This window comes from Salmo salar, chromosome 18 (assembly GCF_965601325.2).
Source record: "Salmo salar chromosome 18, fSalSal1, whole genome shotgun sequence".
NCBI lineage: Eukaryota > Metazoa > Chordata > Actinopteri > Salmoniformes > Salmonidae > Salmo > Salmo salar.
In genome coordinates, this window is record NC_138308.1 from 68,810,703 (window position 1) to 68,829,925 (window position 19,223).

At 44.1% G+C, this 19,223-nt stretch overlaps 1 protein-coding gene across 1 annotated transcript; it reads left to right on the plus strand.

The window, feature by feature from the left end:
* Nucleotides 1-391: 391 nt before the first annotated feature.
* Nucleotides 392-17,534, plus strand: LOC106577503 (arylsulfatase J). Its single transcript, XM_014155563.3, has 2 exons — nucleotides 392-1,402; nucleotides 15,507-17,534. The coding sequence occupies exons 1-2, from the start codon at nucleotides 1,095-1,097 to the stop codon at nucleotides 16,876-16,878; spliced, it is 1,680 nt and encodes a 559-aa protein (XP_014011038.3). The 5' UTR covers nucleotides 392-1,094; the 3' UTR covers nucleotides 16,879-17,534.
* The last annotated feature ends 1,689 nt before the right edge of the window (nucleotides 17,535-19,223 follow it).

Genomic DNA, 19,223 nt, shown 5'->3' on the forward strand with positions numbered 1-19,223 from the left:
ACATTGCCATACTGGCTGGCAATGTTCTTATCCCTTGTATGCTAGCTAGCCAACTATGACTAATTTACAGCCATGTCAAAAAGTGCAGCCAGAATAACAGCAAAGTATCTGCATTTGCATAAACTGTTTTCTATTTGGATACATCCATAACAATGAGCTAATGATTCGAGATTTTTTAATGCTTTTTATAGTGGAGATCAAGTTTATAAATTGCCTGGCTGGGCTGATGAGACAGTGGATTGTGCGATCAGATGGAACAGTGTAAATAGGCATTTAAACGTCATAGATTTAGCCAGCGGTAATTTCCCACCCGTTGTATAATCCACACTGTCACAACCCAATCAATAGTTTGATCCAAATGCTCTTTGTACTCCTCCATCCATTTACATGTGTGGACTTTGGAGAGGCAGACAGACAGGGATGTTGAAAGATAGAACGCAGAGGCAGTGCTGTATGAATTATCTCTCAGATGTCAGTTATGCAGTGTTGATGGTGGAGTGCGAGGAGAGCGCACACACACGGAACAGCCCCTATAGCTGGCAGCTGGTGGTTCTAAAGCAGACTCGCCGTTGCTGAGAGAGAAGGACCTGTCAAGTCTCTCACGTCCCAGAAGAAACACAAGTGAGGTTCGGGATTGATGTAACACAGTTTTAACTGTTTGCACAGCAATACAGTGAAGTTAATTCAACGATTTTGGTAAGAGGAGCCACGTTTCAAACGAGGAATAGAACATTCCGACGGGAAGATGTTTTGCATTGCAGAAATTTGGTTTAACGTTTTAATAGTGGTGACTTCAAACACACGTATTGTAGCATTTGAAAGGACTGGACTGCTATTATCGTCGGCTACTGAACACAAACGTTGTCATTGGGCTAGAGTATGAGAATAGGCTATTGAGGACAATGCTAACACAATTTCCAAGGGTTGCTACACCGGAACATGTGCAACGCTCCACCGCATTCGCGCGTTGTCCACTATGACAACCACTGCCAATAACTTTTGCAATGTAGCAAACAACTATCGCTTAATTTTTTTTTACCAGACTAATACAATGATTCGAGTGGTTTGGTTTTGATGCAGTGTAAACGTCGGGGATGAAGATGTTTATCTTCAGTGTCCTGGCGAGTTTATTAGCGTTTACTTCACTAACATGTGGCTATCAGATGTCGTGGGAAAATTGGAATGGCAATTCGCAGAACCGAGTGAATAATCTTGACAAGACTACTCAACCTCACATCATTTTCATCCTGGTTGATGACCAAGGCTTCCGGGATGTGGGTTACCATGGGTCCGAGATCAAAACCCCAACTCTGGACAGGCTGGCAGCGCAGGGAGTGAAACTGGAGAATTACTATGTGCAGCCTCTCTGCAGCCCCTCCAGGAGTCAATTGATGACTGGCAGGTAAGTTTAACCTCCTGTCTAGTGGGTATTCAGTTGTGGTGGGTATTCAGTTGTGGTCAATCAACCTGGTCTTGGAGCATTTTGTATTATTCTGTACGTAAATCCGAGACACTTAATTTAGTATGATACAGTATGTTACATTTCGTATGGTATGTATTAATTTGCGGATGTCCATGACCCATTTCGTATGATATTTTCAGAATTAAAAAAAAAAGTCAAACGTACAATATGTTATGAATTTGCAAAACATACAATAATTTTAGCTAGCTGGCTAACGTTAGCAAGGCTAGAGGTTAGAGTTTAGGAGTTAGGTTAAAGCGTTAAGGTTAGGGAAGGGTTAGCTAACATGCAACGTATTTGCAAAGTAGCTAAAAAGTAGTAAGTAGTTGCTAAAATTATAAAGTTGTCTGTGGTGAGATTCAAACTCACAACCTTTGGGTTGCTAGACGTTTGGTTAGGATTAGGGAAAGGGTTAGCTAAAAGGGTTAGGTAACATGCTAAGTAGTTTTTGTATTTGATTTATTTCATTTTTTAACATTTTAGTAATTTAGCAGACGCTCTTATCCAGAGCGACTTACAGTAGTGAATGCATACATTTCATACATTTCATTTTTTTTTTTTTCTTCTGTGCTTTATTTAACCAGGTAGGCCAGTTGAGAACTAGTTCTCATTTACAACTGCGACCTGGCCAAGATAAAGCATAGCAGTGCGACACAAACAACAGCACAGAGTTATACATGGAATAAACAAATGTACAGTCAATAACACAATAGAAAAGTATATATACAGTGTGTGCAAATGAGGTAAGATTAGGGAGGTAAGGCAATAAATAGGCCATAGTGGCGAAATAATTACAATTTAGTAATTTAACACTGGAGTGATAGATGTGCAGAAGATGAATGTGCAAGTAGAGATCCTGGGGTGCAAAGGAGCAAAAACAAAATAACTTTGGGGATGAGGTAGTTGGGTGGGCTATTTACAGATGGGCTATGTACAGGTGCAATGATCTGTAAGCTGCTCTGACAGCTGATGCTTAAAGTTAGTGAGGGAGATATGTCTCCAACTTCAGTGACTTTTGCAATTAGTTCCAGTCATTGGCAGCAGAGAACTGGAAGGAAAGGCAGCCAAAGGAGGAATTGGCTTTGGGGGTGACCAGTGAAATATACCTGCTGGAGCGCGAAATAGGAAGGAATATACCTGCTTTGTTGCGAAATAGGAAGCCGATTCTAGATTTAATTTAGAATTGGAGATGCTTAATGTGAGTCTGGAAGGAGAGTTGACAGTTTAACCAGACACCTAGGTATTTGTAGTTGTCCACATATTCTAGGTCAGAACCTTCCAGAGTAGTGATGCTAGAGGGGCGGGCAGGTGCGGGCAGAGATCGGTTGAGGAGCATGCATTTAGTTTTACTTGCATTTTAAGAGCAGTTGGAGGCCACTGAAGGGGAGTTGTATGGCATTGAAGCTCGTCTGGAGGTTAGTTAACAGTGTCCAAAGAAGGGCCAGAAGTATACAGAATGGTGTCGTCTGTGTAGAGGTGGATCAGAGAATCACCAGCAGCAAGAGCGACGACATTGATGTATACAGAGAAAAGACTCAGCCCGAGAATTGAATTCTGTGGCACCCCCATAGATACTGCCAGAGGTCCGGACAACAGCCCTCCGATTTGACACACTGAACTCTGTCTGAGAAGTAGTTGGTGAACCAGGCGAGGCAGTCATTTGAGAAACCAAGGCTGTTGAGTCTGCCGAAAAGAATGCGGTGATTGACAGAGTCGAAAGCCTTGGCCAGGTCGATGAATACGGCTGCACAGTATTGTCTTTTATCGATGGAGGTTATGATATCATTTAGGACCTTGAGCGTGGCTGAGGTGCACCCATGACCAGCTCGGAAACTAGATTGCATGGCGGAGAAGGTACGGAATGATTTGAAATAGTCGGTGATCTATTTGGCTTTCGAAGACCTTAGAAAGGCAGGGTAGGATAGATGTAGGTCTGTAACAGTTTGGGTCTAGAGTGTCTCCCCCTTTGAAGAGGGGGATGACCGCGGCAGCTTTCCAATCTTTGTGAATCTCAGACGATACGAAAGAAAGGTTGAACAGGCTAGTAATAGGGGTTGCAACAATTGCGGCAGATCATTTTAGAAAGAGAGGGTCCAGATTGTCTAGCCCAGCTGATTTGTAGGGGTCCAGATTTTGCAGCTCTTTAAGAACATCAGCTATCTGGATTTGGGTGAAGGAGAAATGGGGAAGGCTTGGGCAAGTTGCTGTGGGGGGGTACAGAGCTGTTGGCCGGGGTAGGGGTAGCCAGGTGGAAAGTTGCAAAGTATCTAACTAACTCATTTCAGTGTCCCGTATGTACATTTACTATGTTATGTCTAATCTATGAGACCAGGCTGGGCCAATGCACTGAGTGTGTTAAAGTGTTATAAATGTGTTATAAAGTCAAGAGGTGACCATTCCACCTGCGTCCCGAGGGGGATGGTTATTGTCTTCTTCAGACTGATTTACTTATGTCCACTAATTAGCCTGCCCTGTACATGTGAGGTGATCAATTGTCAAAATTAATTGTGCATGGGAGACTTAATTGTTGGCTAAATTACTAGAGTAAGGTCCATTGGAGCGTTATGACTGTTTTTCACAGGAGCATAATAGAAGAGCCCTGTGAAGTATCCCACTTCTGCATGGAAGCGCAATGTGACTTGAAAGGCTATGCAGACAGACTTCAGTTACTGTATGTTCTCAAGACAACTGAAATGCATGCAACAGCACACAATATAAAGTGCAACAATGACTGCTTTGAATCTGCTGTTTCAACTCTCTCGCTCTCTTTCTCACCTGGTTCCTCTCTAGGTTTCTTCCTAGGTCCCTGCATTTAAGGAGTTTTTCCTAGCCACTGTTCTTATAAATCTGCATCGCTTGCGCTTTTGTTGTTATAGGCCCGGTATCTTTATAAGCACCTTGTGACAACTGCTGATGTAAGAAGGGCTTTATAAAATAAATTTGATTGCTTCAAGATAACATTTCAAAACACATAATTGAGTGCTGGAGAACAAAGATGCACAGTAACAACTTAACTGTTTGCAAGTGGAGACACTATAGCAACCACCTGCGTCCACAGAAGAAAACGCAACGTATACAGTGCATTCGGAAAGTACTGAGACCCCTTGAATTTTTTCACATTGTGTTATGTTACTTATTCTAAAATGTCTTTCTCATCAATCTACACACAATACCCCATAATGACAAAGCAAAAACATGTTTTTAGACATTTTTGCAAAGCTATTAAAAATAACAAAAATAAATAGCTTATTTACATAAGTATTCAGACCCTTTGCTATGAGATTTTAAATTGAGCTCAGGTGCATCCTGTTTCCATTGATTATCCTTGAGCTGTTTCAACAACTTGGAGTCCACCTGTGGTAAATTCAATTGATTGGACATAATTTGGAAAAGCACACACCTGTCTATATAAGGTCCCACAGTTGACAGTGCATGTCAGAGTAAAAACCAGGTAATGAGGCAGGTGACCGAACCCGAGGCACCGCGAGCTCCGGTTCCTGTGTGGAGATTGGACAACCATCTCTGCAGCACTCCACCAATCAGGCCTTTATGGTAGAGTGGCCAGACAAAAGCCACTCCTCAGTAAAATGCACACGACAGCCCGCTTGGAGTTTGCCAAAAGTCACCTAAAGACTCTGTCTCTCATTCTCTGGTCTGATGAAACCAAGATTAGACTCTTTGGCCTGAATGCCAAGCGTCACGTCTGGAGGAAACCAGCCACCATCCTTACGGTGAAGCATGGTGGTGGCAGCATCATGCTGTAGGGATGTTTTTCAGTGGCAGGGACTGGGAGACTAGTCAGGATCGATTGAAAGATGAACGGCGCAAAGTACAGAGAGATCCTTGATGAAAACGTGCTCCAGAGCACTCAGGACCTCAGACTGGGGCGAAGGTTCACCTTCTAACAGGAAAACAACCCTAAGCACACAGCCAAGACAACACAGGAGTGGCTTCGGGACAAATCTCTGAATGTCCTTGAGTGGACCAGCCAGAGCCTGGACATGAACCCAATCCAACATCTTTGGAGAGACCTGAAAATAGCTGTGCAGGTACGCTCCCCATCCAACCTGACAGCTTGAGAGGATCTGCAGAGAAGAATGGGAGAAACTCCCCAAATACAGCTGTGACAAGCTTGTAGCATCATACTCGAGTCTAATCGCTGCCAAAGGTGCTTCAACAAAGTACCGAGTAAAGGGTCTGAATACTTATGTAAATGTGATATTTCAGTTGCGCCTATAGTGTCTGCCTACTGAAACGGGAAGGTTGCTGGGCACCTCTTCTGGCAAATTCTGAAAAAAGTGTCTCCAATGTTGCCCACTCCACCCACCCCTGTTGTACATATGGAAGTGTCGGTGTATATTCAGTTATGGTACCAGGCAACTCCTGAAAGGATGATTCCAAGAGAGTGGTGGTGTTTTTTTAAAATCTATGTTTTGAAACAGAAGGGTGTCCTCTGAAAAGGAGATTAGGGGCCCTTTTGTGTGTGTTTTACTAATGGATAGAAATGTGAGGACAGCTATGGTACTGCAATGTGCTGTATATTAGAGGGGCCAGGCTGGATTTCCCTTCCATGCCTTGCGGTGGGATTTCAGCAGATGTCTGGCCCATGATCCGTTCTATAGGACCGTTAAAATGTCAAGATGTCAATGCTTTTCCCCTTTTGTGGCCTACAATATAGTAACTTGAATATCGTGCTGAAAGGGTGGTTGTTGTGATCTCTAAACTTTTGCTCGCCGCTTAGGGTCCTTTTTGGAGGTGTAATCGTTTTGGGGCTTATTAGGGGTTTTGGGCTGGTTGACATGGCAACCAACGGAATCTGACCTGCCACACACGCTCAATTTAAATTCCAGTTGTTATTGTTGCGCCCCAATTGTAAACCACAGCTATACACCAGAGGGCTGTAGTTTGAAATGATTTTTTTCCCCCCTCAACTGTCTCTAGATGGACAGGTTGTCTTGCCTCAAATATTAAGTTCTACCCAGGGGACTGAAGGGGACTGACAGGTCAAAATATCCAGATATCCCGGGGCACGTTGACATGTATGGTAATGAAGTTCAAGTAGAGGTAATATCAGCCATTTCTGACGAAAAAAGTCTTGCATGAAGGCTCTTTCTGGACTGCGAAGCACTCTCCATTTAAATGTGCTTTTTAGTCCAGGAGTAGGTCTGCACAATAGTCACAAAATCTCTCTAAACCCCCTTTCTCAACCCCGATGTGCCCTCTCCCCCTACTACCATGCCCACACACTATCATTCCGGTCACTTGTCCTAAAAAGAGAAGCTATCGTTGTGATGGTGACAATGGTCTTTGAGTCGCGAGGGTTTTCCAGAATCAACTCAATCGACTCAGCTTGTTGTGCAGGATTAGAGATGGCCAGGTCAAATGTTGTCCGTCCCGCTCAACCTCTCTCCCTTTGCTGTAATGCAACACGTGGATACCAGAGAGAGGCACAAACTTGATCCTTCACACACAAGCGCCCACTGTCTTCTGCCCTCAGGTCCTTCATTTGCAGAGATCAGGTGGTGGCAGCATGCAAGACTGACCCAGCCACTGAAATCGCAGCTTTCTTTAAAAATGTATTTCTGTCTTCACCTCATTAAACTCCATTAAAATTCTAAAGGCCCTCCTGTTGGCCATGAGGCTGAGAGAAAAAACAGAGAATTTCCTGCAGTTCTACACATTTTGCCATGTCTTACGTTATCTGAGTGACTCAAACATTAATAAAATCAATGGGGACCCCATACCATGACAGAAATACTGCTGAACGCATTATTTTAATTCTTGATTCTCCCTGACTGTCTAGCTTTTATTTCAACCTGGTCTCAGAGCATTTTGTATATTCTGTATGTAAATTCGAGACACTCCATTTAGAATGATATGTTACGTTTCGTATGGCATGTTACGAATTACAATTTGTTTTATATGTTACGAATTTGCTAAATGTATGATATGTTGTGAATTCTAGCTAGGTGGCAAACGTTAGCTAGCTGGCTAACATTAGCTAGGCTATGGGTTAAGGTTAGGTTTAGGAGAAGGAGAAGGGTTAGCTAACATGCTAAGTAGTTGCAAAGTAGCAAAAAAATGTATTAAGTAGTTAGCTAACTCAAAGTAATTAGCTAAAATGCTAAAGTTGTCCGTGTTGAGATTCAAACTCGCGACTTTAGTCCCACCTCTCCACATTTGCGTTAGGGTTAGCAATCCACCCAATACTTAAGCGATCCACCCAATACTTTGCTATGCAGAAAAAAAACTGATGTTATCTAGACTGAGATAGGAGAAAGTTATGGGGTCAGTAATGGAGAAGCGATGGAGACAAGTGATCAACCACCATACTTTTGTTTTTGCCTTAAGTAACCATCTGTCTTATGTAACCATAGCAAGCGTAACATATCATACTAATTTGAGTGTTCCAGATATTTACGTCTAGTCTGAGACCAGGCTGTTTATTTAGTTGATTGTTAGTTCTCAAAGATATATAGGTCCATTAGCTTTTCTACATACTTTATGTAAGTTTACACTCAAATGTTCCATCCCAAAAATTATATATAAAAAAAATATATATTTATTTACTGTTTGGACATAGGCGGCCTGAAAATACACTTAAGCGATCCACCCAATACTTTGCTATGCAGAAAACCCCCCTGATGTTATCTAGACTGAGATAGGAGAAAGTTATGGGGTCAGTGATGGAGACAAGTGAAACTTATTTGTTCTGCTGCTGTTCGTACAAAGGTAAAGCCCCCCCCATGACGGAGCTGCATAACAAATTGCTACGGTACCTAACCTCACGGCAGCTCTGAATCGAAGCACCTCGACCTCTGGTTTTCCTCAGGGCAGCGGCAAAAACATTGAGGCTTCAGTTGAGCATTTGCCTCCCAAGTTCAACAACAGCCCTTGACTTATTAGACTCTTCAAATCCCATGAACTCTCACTGTACTACTCAGTTATTCACTCCTGGAAAAGTGAGGAGTTATACCAAGGAAAAGGCATAGGTTGTGTTGGCCTGGCACCAGCTATGGTGTTCCTTTTTTAAAGTTTAAGAATGTGGACTATGTCTGTGGAATGGGTGTGTGACATGGTGAGACAATGGCTGGTGTTCAAGACCAGGTTCTCTGAAATAACTTCTCTGCTAGACAAGGCGGTTGGGACAAAGGAATTTTTCAGAAAGTTTTGTAAACACACCTGGTAGTATCAAAGATTGCGTATTTCACAGCTTGAGACATGACGACAAACGTGTCCGGACAGAGCTGAAGTGTGGCCTCTGTCAAAGGGTTTTTAGTACACGGATGTGGAATTAGGCATTCATAAAAGACAGCTGATTTATTTTTGCCAGAACTTTTGGAAACTTCACAACCTCACAGCTGTTTGTCAGGTAGTGTTAAAATGGACTTGAATTATGTCTCCTTGCTGTAGTCTAAATTCACTATTACATTCTCAGACGCACTCCTTTTTTTATAAAGATTTGTGTGACCAGTCTGAATAAAAACTATTGAGAAAAGAGCCAGAATACCTTTTTTTTCCCCCTCCATCTCCTGAAACTCTCTTTCTTTTCTCTCTCTCTCACACATCTATCAATCCCTCTCTGTTCCCCTCTCTCTACTTTCTCACTCCCTACTTCCCACGGGGGATGACTCCGGTGGAATCGGCGTAAAGCTAAATTCTATTTAGCTATCAAGGGCCCACATCGCTGATGAACCGCCATCCATCGACAAACAAATGATCAGGAATGTGCCCCACAGTGGCTTCTGGGTTCCGTGGAGGACATCACCAATGTGGATAAGGGCAGCTTTATAAAACCAAACACTGTGCCGTCTTGGTGTCAAGGCGCTGTAAGTTGCAACTCTATCAAACCGCGGGCAGAACCGTGGTTTATTTGCACAGGGCTACTCTTTTCCCTTTTGCCTCTCACCCCAGTCAAGTCTCATCTTCCATTTCTCCAGACCCCATGCAGAGACTGTCCACAGTCCCCCAGCTTCTCCTCTCACTCACCCATCTCCTGTCGCTTCACTGAGCTGTCACTCTCTTTTTGTACATCTCTCTCTCTCTCTCTCTCTCTCTCCCTATACACTCACTCTGTTGCCCTTCTACCCTTTCCTTCACCCAAACACTCACTCCATCCCAGCACACTGGGTTGCAGAGCGAATACACACTGGGACGGTTGATGAAGTGAACCTGTGGATATGTGAAGCAAGGCCAACGTGTGAATAAGGGAATGAAGAATGTGTAAGGGAGGGTCCGGACAAGAGCGAAGGAATCTATAGTGTTTTGAGTCCTGGAAGGGAAAGTGTGATAAGTTAAAGAGGATGAGTGCCAAAGGAGGGAGCAGCAGAAGTGAGATTGAAGGGGCGGTCCAGTCAGATCAAGTCGGAGGGAAGGGGAGGAAGGGAATAAGCGAGGGAACCACACCGCTCCAAGGCTGAATTTCATTAGCTTTAGAGAGCCGAGGAGAGGCTGCTTATTCCAACCATATGTGGGGAGACGTGGAACAGTTCCGTGGGGTTGGCACATGGAGCCGGGCCCGGGCCCAGGGATAGTGATGGTTTGAAACCTAGTATAGGCCTAGAACCCAGTGGTTGTGTAGTCTAGTAGTGGTATCCCCGTTGTGCCTTGTGGGATTATGTGATTGCAAGCTGCACTTGTTGATTTGTGTTTTAAAATGGCTTGTGATTTGTTGGCCTAGTGGTCCAGCGGTTGTGTAAAAAATAAACCGGGGCGATAGCTAGTGTGACTACAATGGGTGTTTTTGAGATTGTGGCTGTACTGTAATTTGGTTGATATGGAAGTAAAGTAGGGAAGAACCATGAGCTCATGCCGTAAGATGTTAATGAGGGTCTGTAAACGGGCTGCATGCGACCGGGTGGGAGGCACATTGAATACGCTCACTACTCCAGTCATCTTTTTTTAAGGGCCCATAAAGATTAGAAAGCAGAAATGTCCTTCAACCACTCAAGACCCATACAAATTCAAGGCCAATGACCCATTCCCTTGAAATACTATAGATAGATATAGACCAGGATACTTTTGAATTCCAGTCCACGTCAAGAGCTTTTGTTTTAGATGAGTGATCTGTTTAGGGATAAGAGACTGCGTAGCATGACATTCTCATTACACGCCTGTAACCTTTTGGTATGTGAGCACCAGCATCCCATAAGACTCTCTGGAGGGTTAGGATTATATGGTGAACTCGCACACTCTCTCATACTTAGATGAATTCATGCAGGCACACACGCACTCGCAGAAACACACATGCGCTCACATACCCACTCACACACTTGCTCTCTTTCACATGCGCACACTACCTTTCGGCTGAACACATAAGAGACTCTTATATTATACACACACACACACACACACACACACACACACACACACACACACACAGCTCTGACGTGCATCTGTCCTTTTTTTCTAACTGTGTTGCATTGTGATTTTGTGTGGCTTTAAAATCTGAAGAAAAAGATACCCCTCAGGGAGACATTGTCCCTTCCTCTCAATCCCAGATTTCAATCGTTGGCTTTAATACGAAGCTGGACAAATAAAAACAAATGAAGTTTCGAAGGCACGGAATGGAAAATCTAATCTTATACGCCGGTGGAATGCATACAAGCGGGTCCGCGTCTGGCTGAGAATGAAGATAATGGAGCAGAAATCCCTCCAGAAACAGCACTTTATAGACATTTATGGGCGAATGAAGAGAGTAAACATGGACGTATAATTGCTTGTGAAAAGCGCTAAACATATAGACGGAAAGTAAAGTTTGCTCTGCACATTTTATCTGTAGTTGTGAAATCTGAGTTCACTTCAACACATGTTAATGAATATATTATGGCAATTGGGGTAACCAGGTTCAGATTCAGCTCGAGTCAGCCCACGTTCTCAGCGCCAAGTTCCACCATGGACCACCAAAGAGCTTGCTTGATTGTCTCTCTAGTCTCTACCCTAAGACAGATGTTGCTTTTCCCTTGACTTATTTTTTCCATCACTATATTAGTTTATTTGAGCCATATTGGATCCAGTTAATGATAGCTCAGCGCAACAATGCTTCCTCTATTCACCCAGTGTGTTTTTGTTGTGGAGTGGCGATTGAGAGGCCCCTACTCAGACCACTAACTGGTGAGAAGTGATCATCCCAGACCCACATGAAAGCAACACAATCTGGTTCTCATCCCAGATCCCGTAGTAGTGCCCCACTGAATGTTTAGTGTTCGATGATCATTTCCCATTCATTCTATCCTCAAAGATGAATTATGATTCACTAATATATTGAATCTTACATCTTAAAGTTTATATAACATTTTAAACTGCCCCACTTCACTTGTTTGCCATGTTTGCGGCAGGTAGCCTAGTGGTTAGAGCGTTGGACTAGTAACCGAAAGGTTGCAAGATCAAATCCCCGAGCTGACAAGGTACAAATCTGTTGTTCTGCCCCTGAACAAGGCAGCTAACCCACTATTCCCCAGTAGGCCGTCATTGTAAATAAGAATTTGTTCTTAACTGACTTGCCTAGTAAAATAAAATACTTTTTTTTTTTTGAAGAAGAATCCTAGGAGCCACTGAGACCTACGTAGGCCTTTCTTGCAGTCAAAATGAGCTAGTGGCCTCATGGGTGGAATGTTCTATATCTGACATGGTACAGGCGTCTTCTTTTTGTAAGCCCATGACCCATGTGTATACTTTTGTTTCAAAGTAAATGTGTTTTAAGACTACCACGAAAAACTGATTTGACCCTGATTTAGCCCGCTGCAGTAAAAGGTTAACCCATATGCTACAGCCATTCTCCTTTCAAAAGACACCAGAGGATCTTAGGTTTTGGATGCCAGATGTTGGGTTTGTATACTCTACTAATGACCCGATCCCTGCGTGTTGCGTGTAACTACACTACAGTGTAGATGGGACCAAACAACAACACTGCCACCAGCCCGCTGGGCACAGATGTCAATTGAACGTCTGGTCCACGCAGGTTCAACGTAATTTAATTGAAATGACGTGGAAACGGCACTGATTCACCAGCGTGTGCCCAGTGGGAGGTGAACAACGCTATTTTACTACCATAGCGACTGTGCGGCGTTCATTGAGACACATCGGCCACACGGTGACTTGTAGGAGGAGGAGGAGAGGAGGAGGAAGAGCTTGTTCCATGTGTTCAGTAAGACGGTCCTCCCGCCTGAATGACTCCTGAGGCATAGAGTACTGTACTGTCGAGCGTTATGGACTGCCAGAGAGACTACACCATTACCCTCTCCCGAGGTCCATTAGCAAAACCATGTTCTGTCATTTTAGCATACAAACAAGCACACAGCCATACGCACGCGCACATGCACAAATAAGCTTACATACATACATACATACACACATAGCAGCTTACACATGTACACACACACACACACACACACACACACACACACACACACACACACACACACACACACACACACACACACACACACACACACACAACAATCATTATGCCAATTTGCAAACTCTGGTCAGCTTCTGTCTGACCTTTTTTAATATTGTGTGAAAATATGAAGTGAATTACATGTACCTCAGTGAATAACCAATTTAAGTCTAAAACCTCTTAGAACGTTCCAGTGTTTCATCAACTAAACAGCATTTATAACTTTCAGTTTCTCAAGGGAATTATTAGCCAGTTTGCCTAAAACACTTAGGCCAGTCATGTTTTTTTACTATTAAAGTTAAGTCAATGGCGAGGTGTTTCTGTAGTGTGTACTCCACCGTATTTCCACTTCAAAGATGCAGTATGCTAAAAATGCATGCAAAGACATGCATAGGGCTGTGTCCAAGTGTGAATAAGCGAGTGTTTGGGGCTGTGGAAATGTTTTCAATCAACTCCTGCCGCTTTAACCTGCAGATCCCACACATCACTTCAATGTTGAAGTAAACCTAGCTTAAACTGAACCAGGAGCACCAATAAATGACTTCAAGCGTAGGACAATGACCAGCCAAGCTGCGCTGTGTGGAGGGGATCGGATGCGTGTGCGTACATGTACATTCTCTGCGTGTGTGTGTGTGTGTGTGTGTGTGTGTGTGTGTGTGTGTGTGTGTGTGTGTGTATGCATGGGTTGTTTTTGTGTGAGGGGAGGTATATTCCACATGAAAATCATAGATTTGGATCCCCAGGAGGGACTTTGAACAGAGAGCTGCAGTGCTTGCACTACCTCTGTGAAGAGTATAGACTCTGCTAAGAAAGCCTTAGGTTCGATTGTCCACCTCCTGGCTTCCCTCCAGCTAAAGCCTCCTTTTTTCAAAGCGCACACCAACTTATTTTCTCTACCTCTCCTTAGTGAGTGGTTGCCTGTTTTGCCACTGGCAGCAGGAGAGAAAGAGGGATGAGAGAGAAGTAGAGGAGGATGAAAGGGAGGGATTGAGGTAGTCTGGCTTTCTCCGTCTAAAAGCAGCACAGGAGAGTCAGACGTAATTACTACCGAGACAGGCTCCAACGTCCCAGGTTGCTTCACTTTCTGAGCCAAGACGGGCCGTCACCTCTAGACATTTGGAGGACCTGCTTTTTAAAAGACTACCTTTGTTGCTCCCGGATCTAGCATGGGTAACCTAGCCAGAAATCAGTCACTATGTCATTGTACATGAAGGTAGTACAGCTTTTTACTTCACATTACTAACAGAATAGTGCCTTCCTTGATTACATTACCGAGACTAAGTGCTCAATTTTAAAACCAACATTTGCAGTGTTTACATGGTCTGATATAATAAACAGACCTTATTCCCACTGCCAAATACAATCACAGAATGGTTTGAGGTACTCAGTAAGCATAGCACAAAGATGTTTTCAGAGTAAGATGTGTGTACATAGGCAGTAGTTGTGCAAACAAATATACTGCACACACAGTAACTTTGGTTTGTCTGGGGTTTGATTGTTACCACTAGGTAACAAACAATTACCTCTGGACTTTGATTGTTGACTATTTCCTTGCTCATGACAATAGGCATGTGGTCCTTTTTCGGGAACTCAGGTCTGTTCTACACAAAGACTCTATCACTCTCATAACACCAGCCTTGTGAAGACACCAAGACAAAGTCCAACACAGGTCATCGCTTTCTTTTCCATCTCGGTCGTTGCCAAAATGGCCGTCACAATATAGAAAGTTAGGAACATCATTCGTTTCAGGTCACAGCTCCGTTTCCTGGCTTGCCTTGACTCTTGAATGATGGGTTTTTGCGAATTGACACTCTTCGCCCCAAATACCCAGCACTATTACCACTACATCCTCTGGCATATTGCTCTTGGACATCTCCTGTCAAGCATCACTATGTTCTCTGGTTGCCAGCCCGTGTTAGCCCAAGCAGTCAACTGTCATTTTAAACGTGTTTGCTTTGGACTAAGTCCATTGTAATTACAATTAGATTGCATAATGTGTGTAATCTGTTACGCAAAGCTGTTTCTGTGCCGTTTCATTGCATTTAAATGGCCTGTGAAAGGATTCATTGTTGTTTTAGAAACTTAACTGCATGAATTTTAAATGGATTACCAGAACCTTGAGTGTTTGGTTCAGTTTATTGGAAATTTATACAGTAGCGTGTTGAAATTGTACAAATATTCTCATCCAGTATAGCCTATTTTCCCTATGCGGAGCAATTTGTGTGCACATCATATGCCATGAAACTCCTTCACAATTCAAGCATAGATTTCCAAGGAAGCATATTCAACGTTTAGAAAGTCGAGCCAACTGGTGAATGTCAAAAAGTGGAGGTAGGAAATGTCCAAACACCACAGCAGAGTCAATGCGGCGTATGTATGAACCTGTCATAACATAATACTGCAACTATATTATATTCAGCTGTAAATGTAAGCAAATGCTTTATGATGTGTGACTTGTTTTGGATACTCTGGCCAGCCAGATGAGGATTGTCTCTCCCTCTACACGCTGGTTCTTCTCAATGTTTAGATCAACAAAAGTGTTTCCTAGCCACTGTCGCCTTGGCTTTCTCTTTGTGAAAAAAAAAAGTCATAGCTAAGATTTGATTGGTTGATTGACTAACACCATTTCTTCTGTGTCCCATGCAGGTATCAGATCCACACGGGCCTCCAGCACTCGGTCATCCGGCCCACCCAGGCCAACTGTCTGCCCCTGGAGAACGTCACACTGCCACAAAAGCTCCGGCAGGCGGGCTACTCCACCCACATGGTGGGCAAGTGGCACCTGGGCTTCTACAAACGCGGCTGCATGCCCACCCAGCGCGGCTTTGACACCTTCTTTGGGTCCCTGCTGGGTAGTGGTGATTACTATAGCCATTATAAATGTGACGGTCCTGGCATGTGTGGCTATGATCTCTATGAAGGGGAGGAGGCGGCCTGGGAACAAGATAGGGGCCAATACTCAACCCTGATGTTCACCCAAAAAGCTGTGGACATCCTGGCTCACCACAACCCTCAGAAACCCTTATTCCTCTATTTGGCCTTTCAGGCGGTCCACTCCCCGCTACAGGTGCCCGCTCTCTACCTGGAGCGCTACAAGTCCATCCCTAACTTACATCGTCGCAAGTACGCCGCCATGGTGTCCTGCCTGGACGAGGCCATCCACAACCTCACGCTGGCGCTAAAGCGCTACGGTTTCTACCACAATACAGTGATAGTGTATTCGTCAGACAACGGGGGCCAGCCCATGGCCGGGGGCAGCAACTGGCCACTGAGGGGGAGCAAGGCAACTTACTGGGAGGGGGGCATCCGGGCCGTAGGCTTCGTCCATAGTCCCCTGCTTGTGAACAAGGGGGCCCAAAGTCGGGCGTTGATTCACATCACGGACTGGTTCCCCACCCTGGTGTCCTTGGGGGAGGGGACTCTGGACGAAGACCTCAACCTGGACGGGTACGACGTATGGGAGGCCATCAGCGAGGGCCGTCCGTCCCCCCGTCAGGACATCCTACACAACATTGACCCTATCTACACTAAGGCCAAGAATGGATCCTGGAAGGCCGGCTACGGCCTCTGGAACACGGCCATCCGGGCCGCCCTCCGGGTCGGTCACTGGAAGCTCCTTACTGGGGTGCCGGGCTACAGCGACTGGGTCCCTCCGCAGACGTTCTCCAGTCTACTTCTGACCAACCGCTGGCATAACGAACGCATCCGCTGGGACCGGGGAAAGTCCATTTGGCTGTTCAACATCACGGCAGACCCCTATGAACGAGTGGACCTGTCGCTACACTACCCACACATAGTGAAGAAGATGCTATTGAGGCTAGCACAGTACAATAGGACGGCCATCCCGGTGCGCTACCCAGCTAAAGACTCCCGCTCCAACCCTAACTTTAACGGAGGGGTTTGGGGACCCTGGTACAAGGAGGATGAAGACGATAGGGAGACTAACCTCCTCACTAACTACCTGGCCAAGAAGAGACGGAAGAAGAAAGCGAAGAAGAAGAAGAAGAGGAAGCTCTGAAAAGAAAGGCGGAGGATTAGACTTTTTTATTTTTATTGTTGTGACTTTTTGTGTGAAACTTTTAGATGGTCAGATCTCAGGGATTGACACACAATCTGTATTTTGAAGACTTGAATGGACTGGTGCTTGGATAGTATGGGAAATCAATGGACAAATGGACCTAAGTTTGCCTCAGAGAGTACGCTTTAAGGAAAATACCCACTTTAATCACTACTGTCAGACCTAACACCTATGACCTCATGACTATGGGTTAAGGCCTTTAAAGAATGTTTGTTTTTCTGGTTTTTATTGCATGCTTGAATTCCTGTGACCTTCAGATTGTTAATAGATTCATTACATTTCATCAGAGAAAATAAATATAGAATTAATCTTTGCAGACAGCGTCATATTTTTGGGTGAAATAAAATGAACCAAATAAACAAAACAAAAATAGTTTATTTTATTAGCTGTTGATTGCAGTGTTGCAAGAAAATGAAAACAAAATGTAGGATTTATATCTGCTAGTCAACTGAGATTTATTTTGTTTTATTAGCACAGTCGGTCTGAACCTTAGAGTAATGTATGTTCTCCCCCTTAGTTCTGTCTGCTCTGGCTCCAGTTCAAGTTGAATGTAAAACAAACTAGCTAACAAAATTAAAGACTCTGATGCAAATCTCCCCTTTTTTCATTTGTCTCATTCCGCCACGGAGTCTTTTCTCATCTTTCTCTCTCTGTACTTCCACGTGTCTCCCTTGCTCTCTTTTTGTCGCTTGATCTCTCTCTCTTTATCTCTCGCCCTCAATGACATTTATCAGTCCCAATTTTGCAGCAGTAAGTGTTTTTTTTGTGACAGGAAAGTTTTCTATGTTTGCTGCACGTTGTCACTGCAGCCGCTGGCACATGGCTACTTAGTACCTTTTTTTATTTTAGTGGAAAATACTATAAAGTTTGACTTGGTCCAGCGTGCCAGATTCAACTCCTTCGAGGCAAGCAACAAAGCGCCAGATTCATCAGTCGGTGTTGAACAGTAAAACGGAAATGCCATCAATGGAAACAACTCACAAGGTTTTGGGCAAAGAAATGTAACTTGCAACCATTAAGTCAAACAGTATTTCATTTGACTTTCTGTTGCTTGGCACTTTCAATAAATATACTATATATATATATATATATAAAAGTATGTGGACGGAGCTGCCCTGGTCAACTATAAGTGCTGTTATTGTGAAGTGAAAACGTCTAGGAGCATAAGTCGCGACGTGGTAGGCCACACAAGCTCACAGAACGGGGCCGCTGAAGCAGATGGACATTTTTTTTACGCGCTGTCCTCTGTTGCGACACTCACTCCCGAGTTCCAAATTGCCTCTGGAAGCAACATCGACATAACTTCGTCGGGAGCTTCATGAAATGGGTTTCTATGGCCGAGCAGCCGCACACAAGCCTAAGATCACCATGTGCAATGCCAAGTGTCGGCTGGAGTGGTGTAAAGCTCGCCGCCATTGGACTCTGGAGCAGTGGAAATGCGTTCTCTGGAGTGATGAATCATGCTTCACCATCTGGCAGTCTGACGGACAGATCTGGGTTTGGCGGATCCTATCTGCCTGAATGCATAGTGCCAACTGTGAAGTTTGGTGGAGGAGGAATAATGGACTGGTGCTTTTTTTTTTCATGGTTCGGACTAGGCCCCTTAGTTCCAGTGAAGGGAAGTCTTAACACTACAGCATACCATGACATTCTTTGATTCTGTGCTTCCAACTTTGTGGCAACAGTTTGCGGAAGGCCCTTTCCTGTTTCAGCATGACAACGCCCCAATGCACAAAGCGAGGTCCATACAGAAACGGTTTGTCGAGATTGGTGTGGAAGAACTTGACTGGCCTTCACAGAGCCCCGACCTCAACCCCATTTGAACACCTTTGGGATGAATTGGAACGCCGACTGTGAGCCAGGCTTAATCGCCCAACATCAGTGTCCGACCTCACTAATGTTGTTGTGACTGAATGGAAGCAAGTCCCCGCAATGTTCCAACATCTAGAGGAAAGCCTTCCCAGAATAGTGGAGGCTGTTATAGCAGCAAAGGGGGGGGGACCAACTCCATATTATTGCACATGATTTTGGAATGAGATGTTTGACGAGCAGGTGTCCACATACTTTTGGCAATGCAGTGTATGTACATATGCACGAAAGCACACTTTTTGATGAGGTACGCACGCCAATGTTTAAAACACAAAATAGTTGCTGTAACTTTGATTGGCCCATAAAATACTAATAAAACAGTCATTTAATGATGCTAAATGAGTGTTAAATGGCTCTAATGATAGATTCCCTACAAAATGTATTTCTATAAAAGTGTGTTATGTTGCTCTTTACAT